Source organism: Elaeis guineensis, chromosome 11, assembly GCF_000442705.2.
Source record: "Elaeis guineensis isolate ETL-2024a chromosome 11, EG11, whole genome shotgun sequence".
Taxonomy (NCBI): Eukaryota; Viridiplantae; Streptophyta; class Magnoliopsida; order Arecales; family Arecaceae; genus Elaeis; species Elaeis guineensis.
The window spans coordinates 113947044-113967382 of record NC_026003.2 but is presented as its reverse complement, the minus strand read 5'-3'; the positions used below and the strand labels follow the sequence as shown (position 1 = coordinate 113967382).

The 20339-nt window shown below is 37.0% G+C and overlaps 1 protein-coding gene across 4 annotated transcripts; it reads left to right on the top strand.

Annotated features, from left to right (window-relative positions):
- Positions 1-2030: 2030 nt before the first annotated feature.
- On the top strand, positions 2031-19469 carry LOC105054070 (electron transfer flavoprotein-ubiquinone oxidoreductase, mitochondrial). 4 transcript variants are annotated; one of them, XM_073245419.1, is made up of 19 exons: positions 2031-2610; positions 4888-4964; positions 6319-6425; positions 8136-8217; positions 8294-8402; positions 9274-9320; positions 9480-9554; positions 10590-10706; positions 11982-12050; positions 14061-14153; positions 14819-14921; positions 15179-15303; positions 15462-15511; positions 15610-15676; positions 15778-15857; positions 16770-16898; positions 17069-17135; positions 17763-17830; positions 18049-19469. In XM_073245419.1, the coding sequence occupies exons 1-19, from the start codon at positions 2208-2210 to the stop codon at positions 18170-18172; spliced, it is 1992 nt and encodes a 663-aa protein (XP_073101520.1). In that variant the 5' UTR covers positions 2031-2207; the 3' UTR covers positions 18173-19469. The 4 variants fall into 4 exon arrangements, 3 of the variants coding, with proteins under 3 accessions (XP_073101520.1, XP_010933768.1, XP_010933769.1); XM_010935466.4 differs by lacking the exon at positions 18049-19469 and adding an exon at positions 17979-18041 and having other exon boundaries at positions 2032-2610; XR_012135264.1 differs by lacking the exon at positions 18049-19469 and having other exon boundaries at positions 16770-16906.
- The last annotated feature ends 870 nt before the right edge of the window (positions 19470-20339 follow it).

The following is a 20339-nucleotide window of genomic DNA, read 5'->3' as shown; positions in this document are numbered from 1 at the left end:
TAAGGAATGCCCGTGACCTAATAGAAACAGTTAAGTTTTTGGTAAATCATTCATGCCTTCATAAAGGCACCTATGATTGTAGGTGCCTACAATGAAAAAGAAGAAGATGAACAGGAGCTATGATGGAAAGAAGATAAATAGAAAGAGCTAGGATGTTGGTCGAGATTTTAAAAATTTAATGAACTTAAATCAAATCGGATGAAATAAATCTATCTGAAATTATATGAATGCAGAAAAGAGACAGCTGATTGTAGGCGCCTACAGCCAAGATGTAGGCGCCTTCCTTCTATCGGTTTCAGATCCATTCGTTACATTCAATCAGATCCAAATTCACCAAATTAGTTTGGAATATTGACTTAAAATCAAGATCCTCGCTCCTTGCTCCTCCTGTTCATCTTCTTTACCTTCCGACCGTTTCATTCCTCTGTTGGATGATTTATATATAAATGAAAAGATAATGTTGAATAGTTTACATATGAATGAAAAAAATGATGTAGTATGATGCATGAATAGGACTTAGTATTTATCATCTCTCTTGTGTTTATCCTAGGTAGACCATTGGATCACTCAACTTTTAAATTTCAAATTTGTATTTATCCTAAAAAATTTTTGTTTATTTGCACTGTTTATTATTCAGAGTTTCTGTTTAGTATTTGGAGTTTGTGTTTATTTTTCGATAGTTTGTGTTTATAGTGTTTATCCTCTTCTCTTATTATTTATCGTTTATTTATCATGGGTGGATCTAGAATCATTCAACTTTTATCATGAAAAATTTCTATTTATCGGCACAGAGCTTACGTTTATTATTCGTAGTTTCTATTTATTATTCACATTTATTATTCGTAGTTTCTATTTATTCGTACAGAGTTTGTGTTATTTGCAATCTGTTTGTGTTTATTATTTACAGTTTCTGCTTATTATTTGGAGTTTGTGTTTATCCTCCGATAGTTTGTATTTATTTTTACAGGACTTGATGTTTATCCTTCTATCTTGTTGTTCTCTCTCGTTTGTTATCGTGGGTGGACCTAGAATCACTCAACTTTTAAACCGCCCATCTCCTTCATTTCGATAGTGAATTGATGGATCTCGGGGTTAGATTGCTCCGTGAAGACTGGAAACTAGAAATTGGGAGAAGAAACGATAGTTGCTGGTGATCTAAGTGATACGTGGCGTCCGGATTTGATTCTGTGAAGACATCGATGAAGATGCCTTTATAGTGAATAAAGGCGTCTTCGTCAACCATGAAGGCACCTTCAGCGCAAGGGTTCGGTGGCGTCGCATCTCTTTTGTTTATTTTTTTAACATGTCAGGTTAGCTAACAGGCCATTCATACAAAATATTCACTAATGGCTGGTGAGAGATTTGGGAGGAGAGGAGATGACGACTACGGGGTGGAGAACTCGATTTGGGAGGAGATGAGACGGCGACCGCAGGAGAGAAAGAAGAAGAGAGGAAGATGACAGCCCTGGGTGGGGAGAGAGAGAGAAGAAGAGAGGAGGTGTGGGTGGGGGGGGTTACCAGAAGACTAGAAGACGACGGCCATGGGTGGGGGCGAGAGAGAGAAGAAGAGAGGAGGCAGGTGGGAGGGTTATCGAAAAATGATGGTAGAGAAGACGATGACGATCGCATCGCATCTCATTGAATATTTTTTTTTTTAACACGTTAGCTTAGCTAACACCCTCCGAACTTCTTCATTAGCTTATAAAAAAAGATTCTGAGATGCACGTTGATCAAATGGAGGGGAATTTGATCGGATGGGAGCTGAAATTCGATTGAACGGAGCCTAATCTCCCCCTCTCTCTCTCTCTCTCTTTCTCTCTCTCTTTATATATATATATATATATATATATATATATATATATATATATATATATATATATATATATATATATATATATATATATATTGGGTTGAAGCTGTAATTAAACTCTTTAATACCTACTTGTGTTAATGATGGCATATTTTTTTACCCAAAAACAGATATAATAGTAGTCCACGGATCCCTGAATTTTTGGCCCATGAGCTGCAAGAAAACGATATCCCTCGGGCTAGTCGGGTCCTCCTCTCCCTTGACCTGTTGTCCTGTAGAAGGGTCGGCAAGCGTGAGAGCCCTTTTTCACTCCCAGGCCGAAGCCGCAAATCCACCATAAGCGCCAATCTTGCACAGTAAGGAGGATAGATTCTCAAACCACCCGAACTTCGCAGCCATGCACAGATTGCTCTGCTTCTTCCCCTCCAAATCGAACCCCCTCAAGAATCCCATCTCGCCCTTCCGAAATCTCCCTATCTTCCGCACCGAAAACCCTACCCGCTCACCGCTCCGGCCAGCCACTGGCTTCGGACTCCACCCGAGCGTCCCAACCCCTCCGAACCGATCACCTCTATCTCGATTTCATCTGGTTAGCACCAATTTGTCGAGTTTAATCCATTCGACCGGAGGAACGAGGAGGTTCAGCGGAGAATCGGGCGGCCGGGAGGCTCTGCATTACGATGTGGTTATCGTCGGGGCGGGGCCCGCGGGGCTGTCGGCGGCAATACGGCTCAAGCAACTGTGCCGGGCGAGGAACACCGACCTCTCGGTCTGTGTCTTAGAGAAGGGCTCCGAAGTGGGTAAGGCTTTTTTTTTTTTTTTAAGCTTTTGTTATTGATCAAAAGAAGAAGGCTGAGAATTTTTTTCTTGTTCTTTTACCCACTCGAATCAATCCCCTAAATGCTGCTCTTTAAAGATCAAAATTCAAAACACACTAAAACTGAAATGGGATGATGAAGATCTCATCTTTCTTTATGTGGTCTGGGAGCACAGGTTTTTTGGGCGGATAATGGCTTGTAGAAGTGGTATTCTTGTATTAGCTTTTCTAAGTTAAGTTTTAGGTGTCGCAACCTATTTCTTTTATGTCGGTTGTTTTTTTTGCAATTTAGAGAATTTAAAGGAATATTACTCTTGTCATTAGTTACCCTAGGTGATGATTCCCAAGATGGAGGTGGTCAGAGATATTGGTTGTTGTAGATTGATCAGCAAGTAAAATGAGATTACTGACGAGTTGAGTTATGAGAATGAATTTAGCAACCATGATATTGCCTTTAATAGAGGCAGGCACAAGTCAGACCTATTTTGGTTGTACAATCATGTTTTGGCCTCCGTATTGCATGCACCAGGTGCAATTGGACTGCATCAAATCCTACGGTGGATCAAACACCACGCTACCCCTTGTATTTCACCAATTCCTGATGGCACGCTATCCACTATGCATAAGCTCTGGGATTTGCCCTGGTTCACTTGCACCTGGTGCATTCAATAATTTCTCTTTTGACTTGACAGCAAGAAAGAATGACCCAGGTGTCATTTGTAAAATGGACTTTGACAAGGTCTACCACGTTGTATAGAAATGATAGGGATATGTATCTTTTGGGCTTCCTAGTTCCTCCAATTTCTATTATATTCTTTTCCTTAATCCAGACAACAATAAAATTAATGCTTATCATGAGCAATTATACATTTAAACATGGATCCATAGTGAGCGGAAGTTAAATGTCTTCTTATCTTTAAGATTAAATCGAAAACTTTGGTAGGTTTTGTGCCTTGGTTTACCAATAACAATGCTTCGTTTATGTGCACAAATCTGATGCATAGGAGATGTGCCTCGTTTCCTAACTGTTAAGCCAGATATACATTTGTTAACTCATCCCTTGACAGCTTAATCATTTGGGTTAATTAGTTAATTAACATGGTATCAGAGCCAAGTTTCTTGTAGTTCGTGAGTACGTATCCCTGTTAAGCGAATTATTTATTTAATCAACGTGGTTGTCATCTTGTTCTTGTTTCAGTCTCCACGTGCGTTATCTGGGCTGCACATGATTAAGGAAAGGAGTGTGGTGTTCAGCTTAATATACATTGTTAACTCAATTCCTAACAGCTTTAAGTTTTGTAGTATAATGGTTGGTTAACATTCTTTGCATCAATGCCGTGACCTCAACCAATGGTCTCTTATATTTTATTACTTTGTTATGTGGATTCATATAGTACACTAGGCTCCACGTTTACTATTTGTAGCATGATACTTCTTTTAGTCATTTGGAGAGTCAGAACTAGTGAGCTGAAATAGACTAAAATAGAAAATGAAAACTGAACAGATAAATGAAGAGAATTAGGAATTCAACCTTGGGTGAAGCTTAGCGAATCTTTACTTAATGACATCAGTTCCACTCTCATTTTGGAGACCATTTGATGCCTCAGGCCATTGCAACTACTTATCAATCTACATGTAAGACACTCACGTCGGGCGCGCGCACACACACACAAACACACACAGAGAGAGAGAGAGAGAGAGAGAGAGACCATCTGACTCCCCAGACCACCTATGTTTTTTGTAGCTAGGTAAACTGATGAGAAAATCAAGAGGATTGGTCCCTTACAAAGGTGGTGACAATATGTATAATTCTACATGGTGGGAGCGCCGACATACACTTGTCTAATGTTTTTTAAATCCTTGCCGAGTTGCTGTATCTGTTGGCAGTTATATTCCACCTGCTTTTGTTAATTACAGTTTGTCTTCTCAGCTCCTTTTTGTTCCTTGAAATGCTTCTCCTTGGCCCCCTAGTGTTCGTGTGTTATGTGCTCTCTGCCTTACGCATCCTTTGCCTTTTAAACATGACATTAAAATAAGCATGGCTGAGAAGAAAAAGATACTTGACTATATGAAGATGGATAGTCTGATATGTTTTAGTGAAAGCTGAATTTTGATGAGATCATAACCTGCAATTCGAATTGCTATAATCTACTTTTTCTTTAAACAAGTCACTAAGCTTTACTGAATCTTATTTTTACAGAATCTGCTGCCTTTGGATTTCAGATCTTTTGTCTAATGACTAATGCTTAGTTTTTTCCAGGTGCTCATATCATATCAGGGAATGTCTTTGAGCCTCGTGCATTGGATGAACTGATCCCTTGTTGGAGAGATGAGGGGGTGTGTGCTGTTTGTATTATCACATGGCTATATCATTTAATGTTATAACTAGTTATCTTCAATCTAAAGTTGTTATAGGCTGTAGCATACTGTTATTGTTCTACCTGATAGTTGGATAAGAAATTCTAGGAAAATGAACATTGAATGCAACATCAAGATTTTGGTAAATTTATTTTTAAATCATCTAACCATGTTATTGGAGATTACTGCAGCTGAAACTATATATGATCAAACAGTGGGAACTGCATAGCAGAAACAACCCAAGTAGTATTTGGTAAAAATCAATGAGCAAATATTGCAATAAATAATCTTTTTTCATAAGGTCATATAACTACTCATATACATTTTTAAAGGATTCATGCATGAGCAAGATGGTGCATTTAGTAGTAGGTGGAGCCAAAACAAACTCAAAAGTGTCCAGTGGGTTTCTGGGTGCTTCTAATGTCAAACCTAATAATGAAAGGCTTAGGCTATGCCACAAATCTTAAAAATTTTAAGTATTATGGTCTTTGCATTAAACAGAAAAAAAAAAAACATAATTTAGTAACATAACAAAATCATGTAATCAGAATATATTTAGATTAAAATATAGTAGCAAAGACAAGTTGGGTCTTAGAAATGAATCAGAATGGGCATGGTGGAAACCTGAATCCCACGTGGAAATTTTGTAAATCCATCTCAGATGTGTTCTCCTCAACATCTGAAACACTTATGACTGGGAGAGAAGGTGAATGTCCGCTGCTATCCTGTTTAGATAAAGAAGAACAAGAGATGCCCTGGCCAAAGTTTATCTTGAAGCACTAGATTAAAGACAATAGTGCTGCAGAATTTGGTGATCACTGCTAGACTCTGATGATAATTTGGCAAAATTTGTTGGTAGAAGGATGGACAAGAGTTGCAACTGTTTAGGTAAACTCTAAAATTGTGAAAAGATGGAATGGTTTCTTGCAATACGTCTCCTAGATTTTCATGAGTATATTGAGAGCTTGCTTTATTTGATGCATTAAAATTGAGGACTAAGCGTCAGACTAATTGCACTATTCTGAATAGTGCATAAAAGCATGACACCAAGGAGATACTGTCAAGGAACAGTATGATTAAGACCCAACCTGTGGGTTTTATGCATTAATTTGTCAAATGATTATTTGTTTACATGAGCATACAATGTGTGTATATACAGTACACCGTTATATACAAACATGTGTAACACTTCATGTTCCTTTTTTATCACAGAAAAATGATTATTTTCTTTTACTGTTAATTATTTTTCTTATAATAGATATGAAATTTTCTTAGTATTAATAGGTAAAAAAAAATTTGCTTCTTATCTATCTATCTTTCTGTTGTTCTGTAGGCTCCAATTGAAGTTCCTGTTTCTCATGACAAATTTTGGCTTCTTACAGAGAATCGTGCATTGTCTCTTCCATCCCCTTTTGATAATAAGGGGAACTATGTGATAAGGTAAATAACCATTTATATTATATAGACATAGACATCTTGACATGTTAAATGTTCCGCTTCCTGTACTCTCATGTGTTTGAGCTGTCATCTGGACTTGTCTTTCTTGTTAGATATTATATTCTTTCTATTTCTTTTTATTTTGATTTGTAAAAAGAGGTCAAGAGTAGTCTTGGTGTAAACTTAGTTAGGATCATATTTGTAACAACTACCACAAACTGTTTAGCTCCTTTTATGGATTGGAGATAAGTTTATAACTTTCTGTTAAGATACACATTCTCACGTATTGGCTTTATTTTCAGAAATGTTTCCAAAAGCAAAAAAAGATTCTCAATCCAGTTGTTCCTTTTACTGAGACAAAAGAAACCATAAATTCATAGAGTTTTTGGAAAATCTAGAGGAAGCAGGATCCTGTATAAATACAAGAAGGGGCTTTTAGTTCAACACAACTTGCACTAGAAAAGCAATGTTCTTCTCAGTCACCTGTAATGTGGCACTAAGAATGCACTTATATACTATTTTAAAACCCCAGCTACGTTATAATTTTTCTAACCACTTGGAATTGTTGGAAATCCTCAACTTTAAGGGGGAACAAGTTCTTAGGCATGCCTTTATTGAAGAGCCTTGAGTTCCATGTGTTCTAAAATACTTTCTGCTTTGGATGATCTTAGTAAGCTTGCACTTATAATGGGCATAAAAGATGGCAATAGGAATTTAAAAAGAAGATAAAAGGTAACCACCAGTGTTAAGGTTCTCGCCATGTGCTTTGGTAATGATGCAAAGTGGCAACAAGACCGTCATATGAGGTAGGTAGGCAGATAAGGGGATGCATGGAAGAAAACATGAAGAAGAAAGTGAGCTCTTATGACAAACATTAGAAATGGTATAAAAAGTTGAGAGATGTCTAGAGCACTTAGACAGTAACTGGGTACAGTAGGTGAGAGGATGTAAATAAGGTGGAAGGCTTGATACAAAGTCCATGGATGATTGATTGAGTGGATGGATGAAAAAGCTCTGAAAGTAGAAACTTGCTAAATGAGAGTTAAGGTTCAGAATGACATGCCTCAGTTTATCAGCACCTAGAGGAAAGGGAGTTATTACCTATTGATACAACAAGACATGCAGTAGTTTGGGGAGAGCATGCACTTTCACCCAGAGGGAGAAAAATGAAACAAGTATAGTACAAGTTGAAAGATGTGCATGAAGAGATAGATACAGTCAATATTTTTGCACCAAACAGGAATAGGGGACAGTATGATTGAGTACATAACTACACTTGAGAGAGGAAACAGAAATGAAAATGGCAGCACATAAGCAGTTTCATGAATTGGACTTCCTCTCAGAAGCAATCTTGTAGGGTGCCACAAGGAGTTTCCAAGTCATGATCCCATATTTTTCTTATGGAAATTATAATTCAAAGTTCTAAAAGGTGCACTGGCAGTGCTAGATTTAATTAGAGATTTTCTTGAAGTAATTCTTTTGTAGATGATGAAAAGAGTTGCAGAAAGATCCTAGTCATGCAAACTGAGGACTCTGAAACTGGAGATGCTGATCATTTGTTATTTCAAGATATTTGTAGACAGATATTTGATGAAGATTTTTTGTTTTCACCAAGGATCACATTCTTTCTTCAATTGTTCTTTGTTTCGATCTTTCTTAGTAAGTATTGACGTTCGAATAAACTCATCCTTTTAGATAAACTTCTCTGTGCAGTTTGAGCCAGCTGGTTCGTTGGATGGCAACTAAAGCTGAAGAGTTGGGTGTAGAAATTTATCCAGGTTTTGCTGCTAGTGAGGTACTAGAATTAGTTGCCTCATAGTAATTAAAAGTGGAAGAATTATGTTTTATTTTTAAATTTGATAATTGGACAGATTCTGTATGACGAAGATGACAAGGTTGTCGGGGTTGCAACTAATGACATGGGTGTTGCTAAAGATGGTTCAAAAAAGGAAACTTTTCAACGTGGAGTGGAGCTGAAAGGCATGCATTCTTAGCATATTTTCTTTTAAAAATCTTTTCTGGACCTTTCATGTGAATTAATTTGGGAACCTACTATATTAGAGTTGCCCTTCGAATCTTTGATGTACCCTTGATCAATTTACAAATTATGTGTCAAGTTTGAGATGATGCGCTAGACTATTTTCAATGCTCTAAGATGGCCCATTAGACATTCGGATACACCAGGCAGCCTTTCTAGGCTTTCATATTGAAATATTGTGGGCCTGCTGCAATGCTACTCTTGGCTTGATCTACTGCAGTTAATTGATCTTGCATCGTACTGTTCTTTGTAGGCATCATCACATAGGTCAGCAAACTTGAAAACAAGAAGACATTCACAAGTTTTGCTTTTTTCCCTGACAACTTAATTGCCTGTGCTGTTGGTTGTATTTCAGCATAGTCATCTTGCTGAACTTTGATGAAGAGTCCATTATTTATTCAATGTACAGGTTTTTTGACTGATTATGGTTTTCTTTAACTATTTTTCCTTTCCTGTTGGTACACTATTTGAATTTTTGATTGCAAATATTCTATGCTGCTATAAATTGGACATCCTTTAAGTACTTTATGTACTTGTTTATTGACTTATTTTCAAGTTTAGTAGCTGTGGCGTAGGCTTCATCTGCAATTGCACAAGTCTAAGCTTTAGTCCTTGGCACTTCTCTCTTCCTTTCTTTGGATGGATCCAAAAGGGGGAAAAAGATTTGAACTCATAACACTCCATATACTTTGGTGTTCATTATCTTCATTTAGTGCCGTTTGTCAAATATCTTTTCTAGTTTATTATATGGCTATTAATTCTTTTGATATATTTATTGTATTCATGGTCATTGAGTTGTGAAACATTGTGCAGGACATATTACACTCCTTGCTGAAGGCTGTCGAGGTTCCTTATCAGAGGTTTACTGTAGTATATTTTAATTAATGATTTTTTTTTTTCATTTTTGATTGAAGTCTACTTTAATTGTTAATATTTGCTGTTGAGCGTCTCATCATTTTTTTCAGATTGATTTTGCATTACCATTATTACCTACCTTTTCTCTTTATTTTTGTTGATAGAAAATTATAAGAGATTATAAACTACGAGACAAAGGACAAGGACAACATCAAACCTATGCTATAGGAATAAAAGAGGTAATTCATATTCTACTTTCATTTCATAATCTCAACCACTAGAGATTCACTGCAAAGAGGTATTCCTTTGTGATTATTACTTATTTAGGTTTAAAGTGTCTTTATTGTTCAGGTATTATCATGGTATTTTTGGTTTTCTGACCTTAGAAAATTTGAGTAGCTTAATTATCCAAAAGACCAATACCAGAAAACATTGGTTTTGTATTTCACCATGCATTAGGTTCAACTTGGAGGGCAGGCCTTGGTGCATGTAACTGCATAAAGTTGCTTCATTGTGACCTGGGTATCATGGGTTCAATACACGGAAACAGCCTCTCCATATGCAGGGGTAAGGCTGCATACATTTGACACTTTCCAGACCCTACAATGGCGGGAGTCTTGTGCATTGGGGCATCCTTTTTATTAGGGAACTTAGATTTGTTTATATGTGTCATTGTGGTGAACTAATCCCCCTGGTCCACAAGCAGTTTCTTAGATGTGGTATTTTACTGAGGAAACATGTGTGATTGAAGTTAATAGAATGCTTGTATCTTTATATTTATTAGTTTGATCCATAATAATAAGTTGGTTTCGGTTTGGCTGTGACTAAAAAATATATATTATCAATGAGGAGAAAAAGATTACCATTTTTATTCTGGGTGCTACACAGCTAGGTAATCTTGAAGTAACCAGTACAAGATGGCCATCTTATACTTGAAAATATTGTTTAATTTAAATATGTTTTAGGTTCCTTGTTGCTGTCTCCTCTTCTGAACAAAGCACACAAAATATTGCTACAGACGTGGCAGTGAGATGTAAAACTAAAAGGGTCAAATTCTTGGTTGAGTTTCTTGTTCCCATTTCGAATTGTCATGATTGTTACCTCACTGTTGTTCCTTTTCTGTTGCAACTTTGAGGCTCTAGTTGTTTAGCCACTAATATTTTGTTATAGGCTTGGTTTTTTGGTTTATCAGTATGGATTAGCATCTCCTGTGTGTTAGATGATTGTAAAAGTGATTTGAAATTTCATTTAACATTAGTGGATGTGGTGTTGAGGTCTGGGAAATTGAGGAAGGGAAGCATGTACCAGGCACTGTACTGCACACAGTAGGATGGCCATTGGATATGAAGACATATGGAGGATCTTTTCTATACCACATGAACAACAGGCAGGTAATTTTGGTGTTTCATTGTTGTTTTGCTCTACTTTAAAGAAGCATTTGAGATTTCAAGAGCTACTTGTGCAAACCACAAGCTTTTCCTCTTGAAGTAACTTGAACCTTCTGGCAGCTTTTTCAGTAATTGATGACAGCAATCAATTTTACATTGGCAATGTAAACCTGGAGCACTTTCTGAGTCTGCATTCTTGTCTTCACATGCCATTATGTTGTAGATCAATTGTCATGACATCTCAACTTTTTTGTACCTATAAGAAACAGAATGAATTTTGCCAAAGAAAATTATATGCATTTCTTTTTAGGAACTGCATTAGTCACAGACAAGTAAGCACTTCATTAGACAAAAAGGATCAAAGCAGCTCATAGGTGCGTCATGAGTAGCATCTGAGTGTGAACTCATTGAAGGGCTTTTATTTTTATTTTTATTTTTTGCTTTTGTGCATTCATGAGTAGCATCTGAGTGTGAATGCATGAATAGGTGCAGGGATGTTGATTTGTTGGCTTGATCATGTCTCTTTATTGTTTGATTGTCCGATATTCACTGTTATAGTGAATAACTAAAAACACATGGTATGGTTGCATTTATTCTGGGTCCAGGGATGCCAATAAATAAGCTTTTGCATATGAAACCTTGCTTTTGGGTCAACAACATGCGGCTAACTTGTTGATTTGGGTATTCTATTTGGTAAAATAAGAAACTCTATGAGCGGTGTAACACTAGGTCCATTATCTTGTTATGTTTTTTTTGTATAATTTTATTGATGCTTAGGTTTCTACATACCCAGGGAAGTTAGAATCTTTGCTGTCGGGGAAATGCTGTTTGTGCATACTCCTAGTTACTAGTTTGGTCCTAAAGAAACTATACTGCACTCATTTAACTGATGGAAATCTGCATCAGCCCACATGTATTTTAATAGTTAGACATTTCTTCCCTGAGTGTCAAGCAAGACTGTCATCTAGGTAATTAGTAGCAGTATAACCCTGGTGCTTTATACCTCTGCTTCAGTATATTCTCATTTGTGTTTACTTGCATTTCATGGTTCTATTGCATGTAAGTTGCTGCTTCGCATAACTTATTACTTGAAACTTGAAAGAAAACATAACATTCGTTCTAAGCTCAAGAAGATTCATTAGAGTGACATCAGAATGCGCTTTTGTTCATATTTTGGAGTTCTTCAGGCCTTTATCTTTCTTTTCTTACTTGTTGTATGTGTATGGTTCATGTGACAATCGGCTGCTAACTAAATTACATTTTATGGTGAATATGCAGATATCTATTGGACTGGTTATTGCTTTAAATTATCGCAATCCTTATCTGAGCCCTTTTGATGAATTCCAGGTAACTAATTGCTAAAGAATATGGTTGCCAGCTTTTGTCCTCGTAAGAGATGCTCTACAATGCAATGTTTGCCGCATCACCCCGAACTGCTCGGTCCCAAGTGTACCAACCTGTACCGGGTCAGAATCAGTACAAAAAACACTATTCGGGTTGCTATAGGCCTTCCACTGGCCTGTCCTGACCCATACTAAGCTGAATCATACTGTATTGTCCGGTATTGCCCAAAGTCGAGTTGTGTACTGTACTGTATGAACTATGAACCATACCACCCAGTTTCGGGTGGTACTGTGATAAATGTGAGAAAGAAGGGTTGGAACTTGGAAGCTATCTCAGTAAAAGATGTGTACCATATTGTACCAGATCAATAACGTACCAGTATGTTTCCTGGTACTAAGATTGCAGACCTTGTTAAAATGTAATCGAATTGTAGCTTTGGATGTTTTCTAGAAGTGATATGGCACAATGGTGGCCAATTGGAGTGGTAAGGAGATAAGCAATTGTGTCATGTAGAGAAAAAATATGCAAAAAAAGTTTAGTTACACAAAAGAAGGGAATTAGATTTATTATTTGGAATGCTGGAACTTCAATTGGAAAGAGTAGATAAATAGTAGATACCATGATATGGAGTAGAATCAATGTTGCTTATTTTCAGGAAATCAAATGAAAAGCTGGACGGTAGAGGTTTATTGGTGAGGATTATGTACTTTTATGTGTTAGGAAGGATAATAAAAGAGGAATAATAATGGATAGAGAAATGAAAGATAAAATTGTAGATGTGGAAACAATGACCAATAGATGAATAACTACTTAGTTTTAGATGGGGAGATTATTAATGTAGTAGCACCTATGCACCACAAATAGGCTTGAATGAGAATTAGAAGGCAATTTTCGCAAGAGATTGATATATTAATGCAAGGCATTCCATAAGGTAAAAAATAATTGTAGGTGCTGACTTCTTGGAGATGTGGGGCAGATTGTTATGGGGTTTGAGAGAGTACATGGTGGATATGACTTTGCTGATATGAATGTAATGGGAGATTCAATTCTTGAGTTTGCAATATCTTATGATTTAGCAATTGTAAACATATGTTTAGGAAGAAGAATGAACATTTAATAACCTTTAATACTGGATCAAATTTGTAATCATAAGATTGCTTTTACATATGGAGAAGAGAGCGATCAACATGCAATGATTGTATGGTGATACCAAAGGAAATTGATCACACAACATAGGCTAGTACATTTAGATGCGTGTATATTCAGGGAAAAAAGAAGAAATGTTAATAAATATCTAATAATAAGATGGTGAATTTAAAAAAAGAAAATACTATATCTTTTAGGGATGAACTATTAAAGGAGACAAATTGGAGATTAAGAATTGAACCAAGTAGAATGTGAGACGAGCTGCCAAGCTGGCTGATTTTATTAGTACAGTTGCTAGAGAATTCTTGGGGAGTTGAAAGATAAAATATATACACTAATACACAAAATAACTTTGGTGGGGAACGATGAGGTACAATGTAAAGAAGACTTGCTTTAAACAATGGAAAAAAAATATCAAGAAATACACAAAAAAACTTTGGTGGTGGAATGATGAGGTACAATGTAAAGAAGACTTGCTTTAAACAATGGAAAAAATATCAAGAACTTTGAAAGGTATATAAAGGCTAAAAAAGATACAAAAAGGCTGGTAAGGTAATAAATTAAGGGTATAGATCTAAATTCGAGCCTGCCAGCTGCATAAAAGCTCTAACTTTAATCTTTTCGTAGTCCAATGCATTTTATCATCTTCTGACCCCTTACTGTCTATGCTATATACATGAGTCCATCGTAACTGGATCAATCACTCTTGATCCTCAAGTCTATGAGCATTGTGGGTAGTCTACCTGTTTTCATGTTTTTCACGGAATAATTCTTGCATCAGGAAATTGAAATCATGAAAATTTGTTTGTCTCTAGAATTAAAATTTATGATAGAGTTCACTTTTAATTATGTTTTGCCGTATTCTAGAAACTTAAGCACCACCCTGCCATCAAATCGCTTTTGGAAGGTGGAAGTGTTCTCCAGTATGGTGCCCGCACTTTGAATGAAGGTGGTTTTCAGGTAAATCATTCATTATTAGTAATTGGATTTATTTGCTAGGATGAAATCCATCAGACTAAAATATCATGGTCTGTCTTCAATTCGAACCAGCCATCACCCACAAATGGCCTCTAGATAGTCATTATTGACAATTTGCTTTATAAGCAGAGTATTATGAAAATTTCACATTCATTGATTAATGTTAACCATTAAATCTGTGATCTGCTTTCAATTATCCTTTTACTTTTACTATCCAAATCTGATGCAATTGACCAAATAGTTTGACTATTGATACAAAGGAGTGTTGTTCGTATACAAAGCAAGGTTTGCTGTACTAGTATTGGGCACTGTATTGGTAGCTTACTGGTACGATACATGTTGATATGGTATGCCCTCATGCCAACACAGGATACACTGCTGCAGGTGGGACAATAGTGTACCATGTGTTGGTGCGTGCCTTATCGAGCCCCTGTACTACAACAATATTGGGCGGTATGCCATGGCACAGCAAACCTTGATACCGAGTGACCCCTTGATTGATGGACCTGAGCAAAACAGTCTTCTCTATGGTTAGTTAAAATAGGTGTCAAACTGAAGATGCATAATGTTCAGTGATCTACTTTTGCTATCCTTTATTTCTGTGTGTCACATCACTGAGACATAAATATCATATTTGCAAATTTCAGTCAATACCAAATCCAGTTTTTCCAGGAGGAGCAATTATTGGATGCTCTGCAGGATATATAAATGTGCCTAAAATAAAAGGAACACATACTGCTATGAAATCAGGTTTTGCTTTCATTTCTGCTCTTCTAAACATTTCAACATGGATTTGTTTTTGTTGCATTATATGTTATATTTTGGGCACTGTGTTTGTGAGTGCAATAAGAGGTGCTTATTTGTCAATTAAATAATCATGCACATAGACCTTGTCATCGGTTCCACCATAAATCAATAGCCATGCTTTTGCCTGCATCCTTCTAGAGTGTGCATTTTTCATTTGTCAAAAAATAATTTCTTCGAGTAAAGACTTCTTCGTCCTGCAGGTATGCTGGCAGCAGAAGCAGCTTTTAATGTTCTAGATGGAGGAGCACAAATGGAAATGTATTGGGACAGTTTGAAAAGGTCATGGATTTGGGAAGAGCTTTACAGATCCCGGAATTATCGACCAGTAAGTAATGCATTCATGTTCATTTTGTTTGCAGCATCTGCACTCGTTAAAATTCTGTAGAATTAACAGTTCTGGTGAAGCATGATAACCAGCTTATCCAGTTACCTTATTTGATTTTTCACTAATATATCTAGTGCCTTATTTTCATTTTTTCCCAGGCATTTGAGTATGGGCTTATTCCTGGTTTGGCCTTTTCTGCATTGGAGCGGTGAAGTCCAACTTGATAATGGAGGATATTAGCCTTGCTTTATTTGCTTCTTGAATGCAGATCTTTGTTCATTGTCTGACATTAGTATTGTGTATCAGCTATGTTTTTAGAGGAAGATTGCCATTGACACTGAAGCATGGAAAACCTGATCATGAAGCCACGGATGTGAGAATCAACTGCTTTCAAAGCTATGATTTTCCACTAAAGAATCTTTTGATACATAGATTTTCCATTGAAAACTAATGAAGAAACTTGCACATCTGCAGATTGCCGGTGTGCATACTCCAATTCAATATCCAAGGCCAGACGGACGAGTATCCTTTGACGTACCAACTTCACTGTACAGGTTAATTGAACCACCAACTCCAACCATGGAAGGCATGCACATACTCGTGCATTCCAATTTTTCCCATTTGTCATCTAACTGCAGCAAAATTGTATTGAACTTCTAGTTTTCACTACTTTTAGGTGTAGATGTAATTTACCAATAAGATACTTGGTGTTCTTACACTTGCTTGCAATATGTGTGCTTTCTCAGCACTGGCTCATGAACTGATGATTTTAACAGTTGACACATTCCTACTCCACTTTTACCATGTGATACCGGCTTCTTTCATTTAAGAATTGTCATTAAGGGAATTGACTATGGGCATAGCATGCTCCATTGACTCACCCAAGAGACTTCATTTTATATGTATGCTGCCTGCTCCCATTATCTTGTGAAGCCCGAGAATTAGATTTTAAGCAATGGCAAATTAGAACTACCTCTTTTTAAGTAATTTAAGCACTAACAGCATATTCATTCCACACAGTTTAGTACGAGGGCCACATAGGTCAGGTATAACCTTAGGTGTATTTTGCTACCAGTATTTGGCAACTCCTCTTGTCCTAGGTCATCGGACAAGGCCACCAGCCAGTGTAGTCAGGTTTTAAGGTATAAAAGCTCAAATGTGGGGAGTCCTGCTAAGATAGCTAGAAAATTTTCCAAGAATGGTGTTGGGGTTATGCTCCCTTGAACTGGAGATAGCTAATTCATTGATTTTTTGTCAAACCGCTCCCAACCAGTAGGTGGGTCGATTAGGGAAAATTGACAGGTGCATGCAGCGACAACACTAGATGAACTTTTCTATGACATCGTTTCTTATCTAGTAGAGTGAAGTCCTTGAGCACATTATGCAAGTATATTAATTTGCAATGTTGTTGCTATTATATCTTAATATTTTGCTTCCTTACTAGTTTCATATGAACTGTCTTGCAGGAGTAACACAAATCATGAACATGATCAGCCTGCTCATCTTCGTCTGAGGGATCCTACAATACCTGAACGAGTAAATCTGCCACTATATGCTGGGCCAGAGTCGCGCTATTGCCCAGCTCGTGTATACGAGTAAGATTGTGAGGATATAGTATTCTTTCCACCTATGATTTTTTGAAAACAACATAGTTATTTATAGGACTGAACAGTGAATGTGATCGTCACATAAAACCAAAAAGTGAAGAACATTTTGTTAGTTATTCTTAAGATCATATTTTCCCTTTCTTTCTGTCTCAACAAAGGTATGTCCCTGATGAGAAGCATGGTATGAAGCTCCACATCAATGCTCAAAATTGCCTTCATTGTAAGGTACTTCTTTTTCCCTTGGTGATTATGATATTTTTTGTACATAATCAGAAGGATGGCCAATTTGTGGACTACATGTATTGTGCTGTGATGCTTTTCTAGTGTCCATGATGACGCATAAGTTTTTGGTGGTTCAAAAATTATATCACACATGGGTTGTGCCAATAGCTTTATTTTTTATTTGTTTCAATGCCGTGATGTTGAGTTAACTAGGCTGGTTGCTTGTTAGGGATTGCAGGAACATGACCCTCTGATGTTCTCATGTCTAAAAAGGCCAATAAAATCAATAAAACCTGCATAGACCAGATGATATACACTTTTTTAAGCTTGGGATCCGTCACATTAGACAGAAGTATCTACATTTAGAAGGGAGTTGGATCCAGTATAGCATACAGAATCATATGAATGTGATGGTGGATGTATCTCCCCTTTAACAACTGCAAACACCAACCATTAACTACTTTTTTGAACTGTTAGCTAGGTTCTAGATATATTTTATTGTTTCCTAGCTCATCACATTTTGGATTTCTTTGTTCCTTGTTTCGGTCAGTGCATTTGCCACTGCTACGTGCAGAATGTTGCTCACATTTAACTTGGTTACTTATGCTGTCTCTTTTGTTGATTTTGCAGGCCTGTGATGTTAAGGATCCGAAGCAAAACATAGAGTGGACGGTTCCTGAAGGCGGTGGTGGTCCCGGGTATACAATCACGTAGAGTTTATTAAAATTGTAGCAAAATTGTAGCATGAATAAGTTCCTTTTTTATATTAACCTAAGTTAATTACGGGCCTACGGCCCATCTGATAATGCCTTTTGTTTTCTTGTTTTGTTTTCGAAAAAACTGAAGAATAAAAATGCACTCGAGCGGGCAACCTATACGATGAAAGTCCTCATTAAACTTTTTGCAAAATCCTCAGAAACTTTGGAGGCAAAGATCTGTCGCTTTCAAAAATAGCTGAAGTTTTGGGCAAATACTATCTCCACATGCAAATACTATCTGCCGTATCAATATCCATGGAGGATTTTATTAATTTGTGTTGAAACAAAAATACAAAACAAGCAATGGTGCTAGACGGGCCCGTAAAATTTCTCTCCATGAACGAGAGGGTGGTCACTCCAGCACTGCTGTTTCAATTTTTTTTTTTTTTGGAAAGACCATCCAAAAGCTGAGCTGAAGGGCATTAAAGCCTGAGGCCTGACATATTAGCAGTGTTTTTCGTGGGTTTGTGATTGCTACTGCTGTTGAGCCCGACATGAAACTCAGTGCTACAACATTAGGCTTAATTAATTGAACCTAGACAACATTTATTGAGGCCAGGCGCCGTGTGAATCCAACAGGCGACGCCAAACTGAACACAGCCAATTTCGCGTCAAGATCTTAGAGGTCGGTGGAGCCAGAGCTGGACGACTCTGGGAAAAGCCCGGCTCTGGGGAAGCTACTGCTCTTCTCTGTATAATATTCGGTTATCAGATTACCTCAAAATATATTCGGTAACCAAGTCGGAGACTCTAATTTGTTCTCCATCTGAGGTTATTATAATGTGATGCTTTTAGTTTGCAAGGGCCCCAACTTCAAAGACTGCCGAGCAAAGCAGCTTGAGGTGCGTTGTATGTGTGTGCTAAGCCATCTCTAGTACCCAATGGAGCTAACGGTTGTCGTCCCACAACCTTCCTTTTCTTCTTCTCCACTTTTGAATGAGGCAATCAAATACCTCTCCATAATTCAAAGTTCCTCCTCTCGACCGTGTGGATTTGAACCAAACTCGTCAAATCTTTATAGAATCCAAGCTATTCTAATTCACAATTATATTTGAATTGATCGTTGTAGGAATTTCATCCTTCCTTCTCTGTCCCTTAGTCCTCCCTCTTCAGTCCCTACCCTTCCAAGTCCAAAAACCCAGCTTCTCCTGATGGCCAAGACTCAGGCGGAACTCCTCTAAAGGCAGCCCAAGAAGCTCAACTGGAACCCGTTGACCGCTTCTCCGCCCGAACAACATCTTCGAGTGGAAGGTCACCATCCTCGACCTCTTTGACACTGTGCATGAAGGTAGCTTTTTTAACGTGGTCATGAAATTTCCACGTGACCACCCCAATATGCTGCCTAAGGTCTACTTCACGTCAGAGATGTGGCATTCCCATATGTACACTGGTAGCGCATGTGCATCTCTATTTTGCATGCACTCGACGATGACCCATATGGCTATGACACCATCGTGAGATAATTCTAAGCATCATCACCATGCTCTCGAGCCCTAATGACAAATCAGCAGCTAATGTGGACAAGAGGTGGAAGAGGATAAATGATTTCAGGAAGAATGCTGCTCGCATAGTTATACGGTCTCAAGCTACGCTGTGGGCACTTCAGGTTTTTGTGGGTCCATATAAACATTTTTTTTTTATTGTTATCTAATATGGTTTAGTAGTTACATGATTTTTTTTTTTTTTCTAGGGAAAGAATTTGACTAGTGGGAATTCTTCTTGTTAGGAGGAAAAAGAGCTCTTGATATGGTGCAATAAAGTATAATTTCCATGAAAATTTGGTTTTATACGAAGTATAATCAAAATTAGGCTTTCAAAAATGTATTTTAACTTTTATTTGTTAGTGTCCTGATTATGAAATATTTTATATTGAGAAAATATGAGAAAAAGAGGAGATATCTTCATATCTTGCGAATTGTGTGAATTGTGATACTCGTTCTCCAACATTTGAGTAGTGTAGAACCCGACGAGGGAAGCGCCAACGCAAAGCATACCTGCCGCAACATTTTGAGGTCCTTTGAAGCAGGAGCCTTTTACCGTACTAATCCGATTTAAAAATTTTTTTATTAATTTAATACACATATCAACTTATTTATATAAATAATATAAATCTTATAAAATATCATTTTAAATAATATTTTTTAAAAAAACATCATTTGAAATAGCGTTTCTTCGATCCCAACCATCGTCCATTTGAAAAATTTGCTACAAAAAAAAAATACCATATTGAATGACGTTTTTATTGAATGACGTTTTTAAAAACGTCATTCAGAACGGTATTTATTTTATTTTTTATATTTTTTAATCAATTTTTTTTAGATACAGCATATTTTATTATTATTATTATTTATATTTTTTTTGTGCATGGTTTTAAACTAATTTAAATAATTTTTTTAACGTGATTTTTTTTTTCAATTTTTTTCGAGACATATTTGATGATCATGATAAA

What these genes read in the sequence shown, in the direction of transcription:
- LOC105054070 (XM_073245419.1), top strand. Translation starts at nt 2,208, where the DNA reads ATGCACAGATTGCTCTGCTTCTTCCCCTCCAAATCGAACCCCCTCAAG. An exon ending in GCCTTTTCTGCATTGGAGCG is followed by an intron (nt 15,512 to 15,609) that starts GTGAAGTCCAAC and finishes ATTGTGTATCAG; the next exon opens with CTATGTTTTTAGAGGAAGAT. An exon ending in GTACCAACTTCACTGTACAG is followed by an intron (nt 15,858 to 16,769) that starts GTTAATTGAACC and finishes ACTGTCTTGCAG; the next exon opens with GAGTAACACAAATCATGAAC.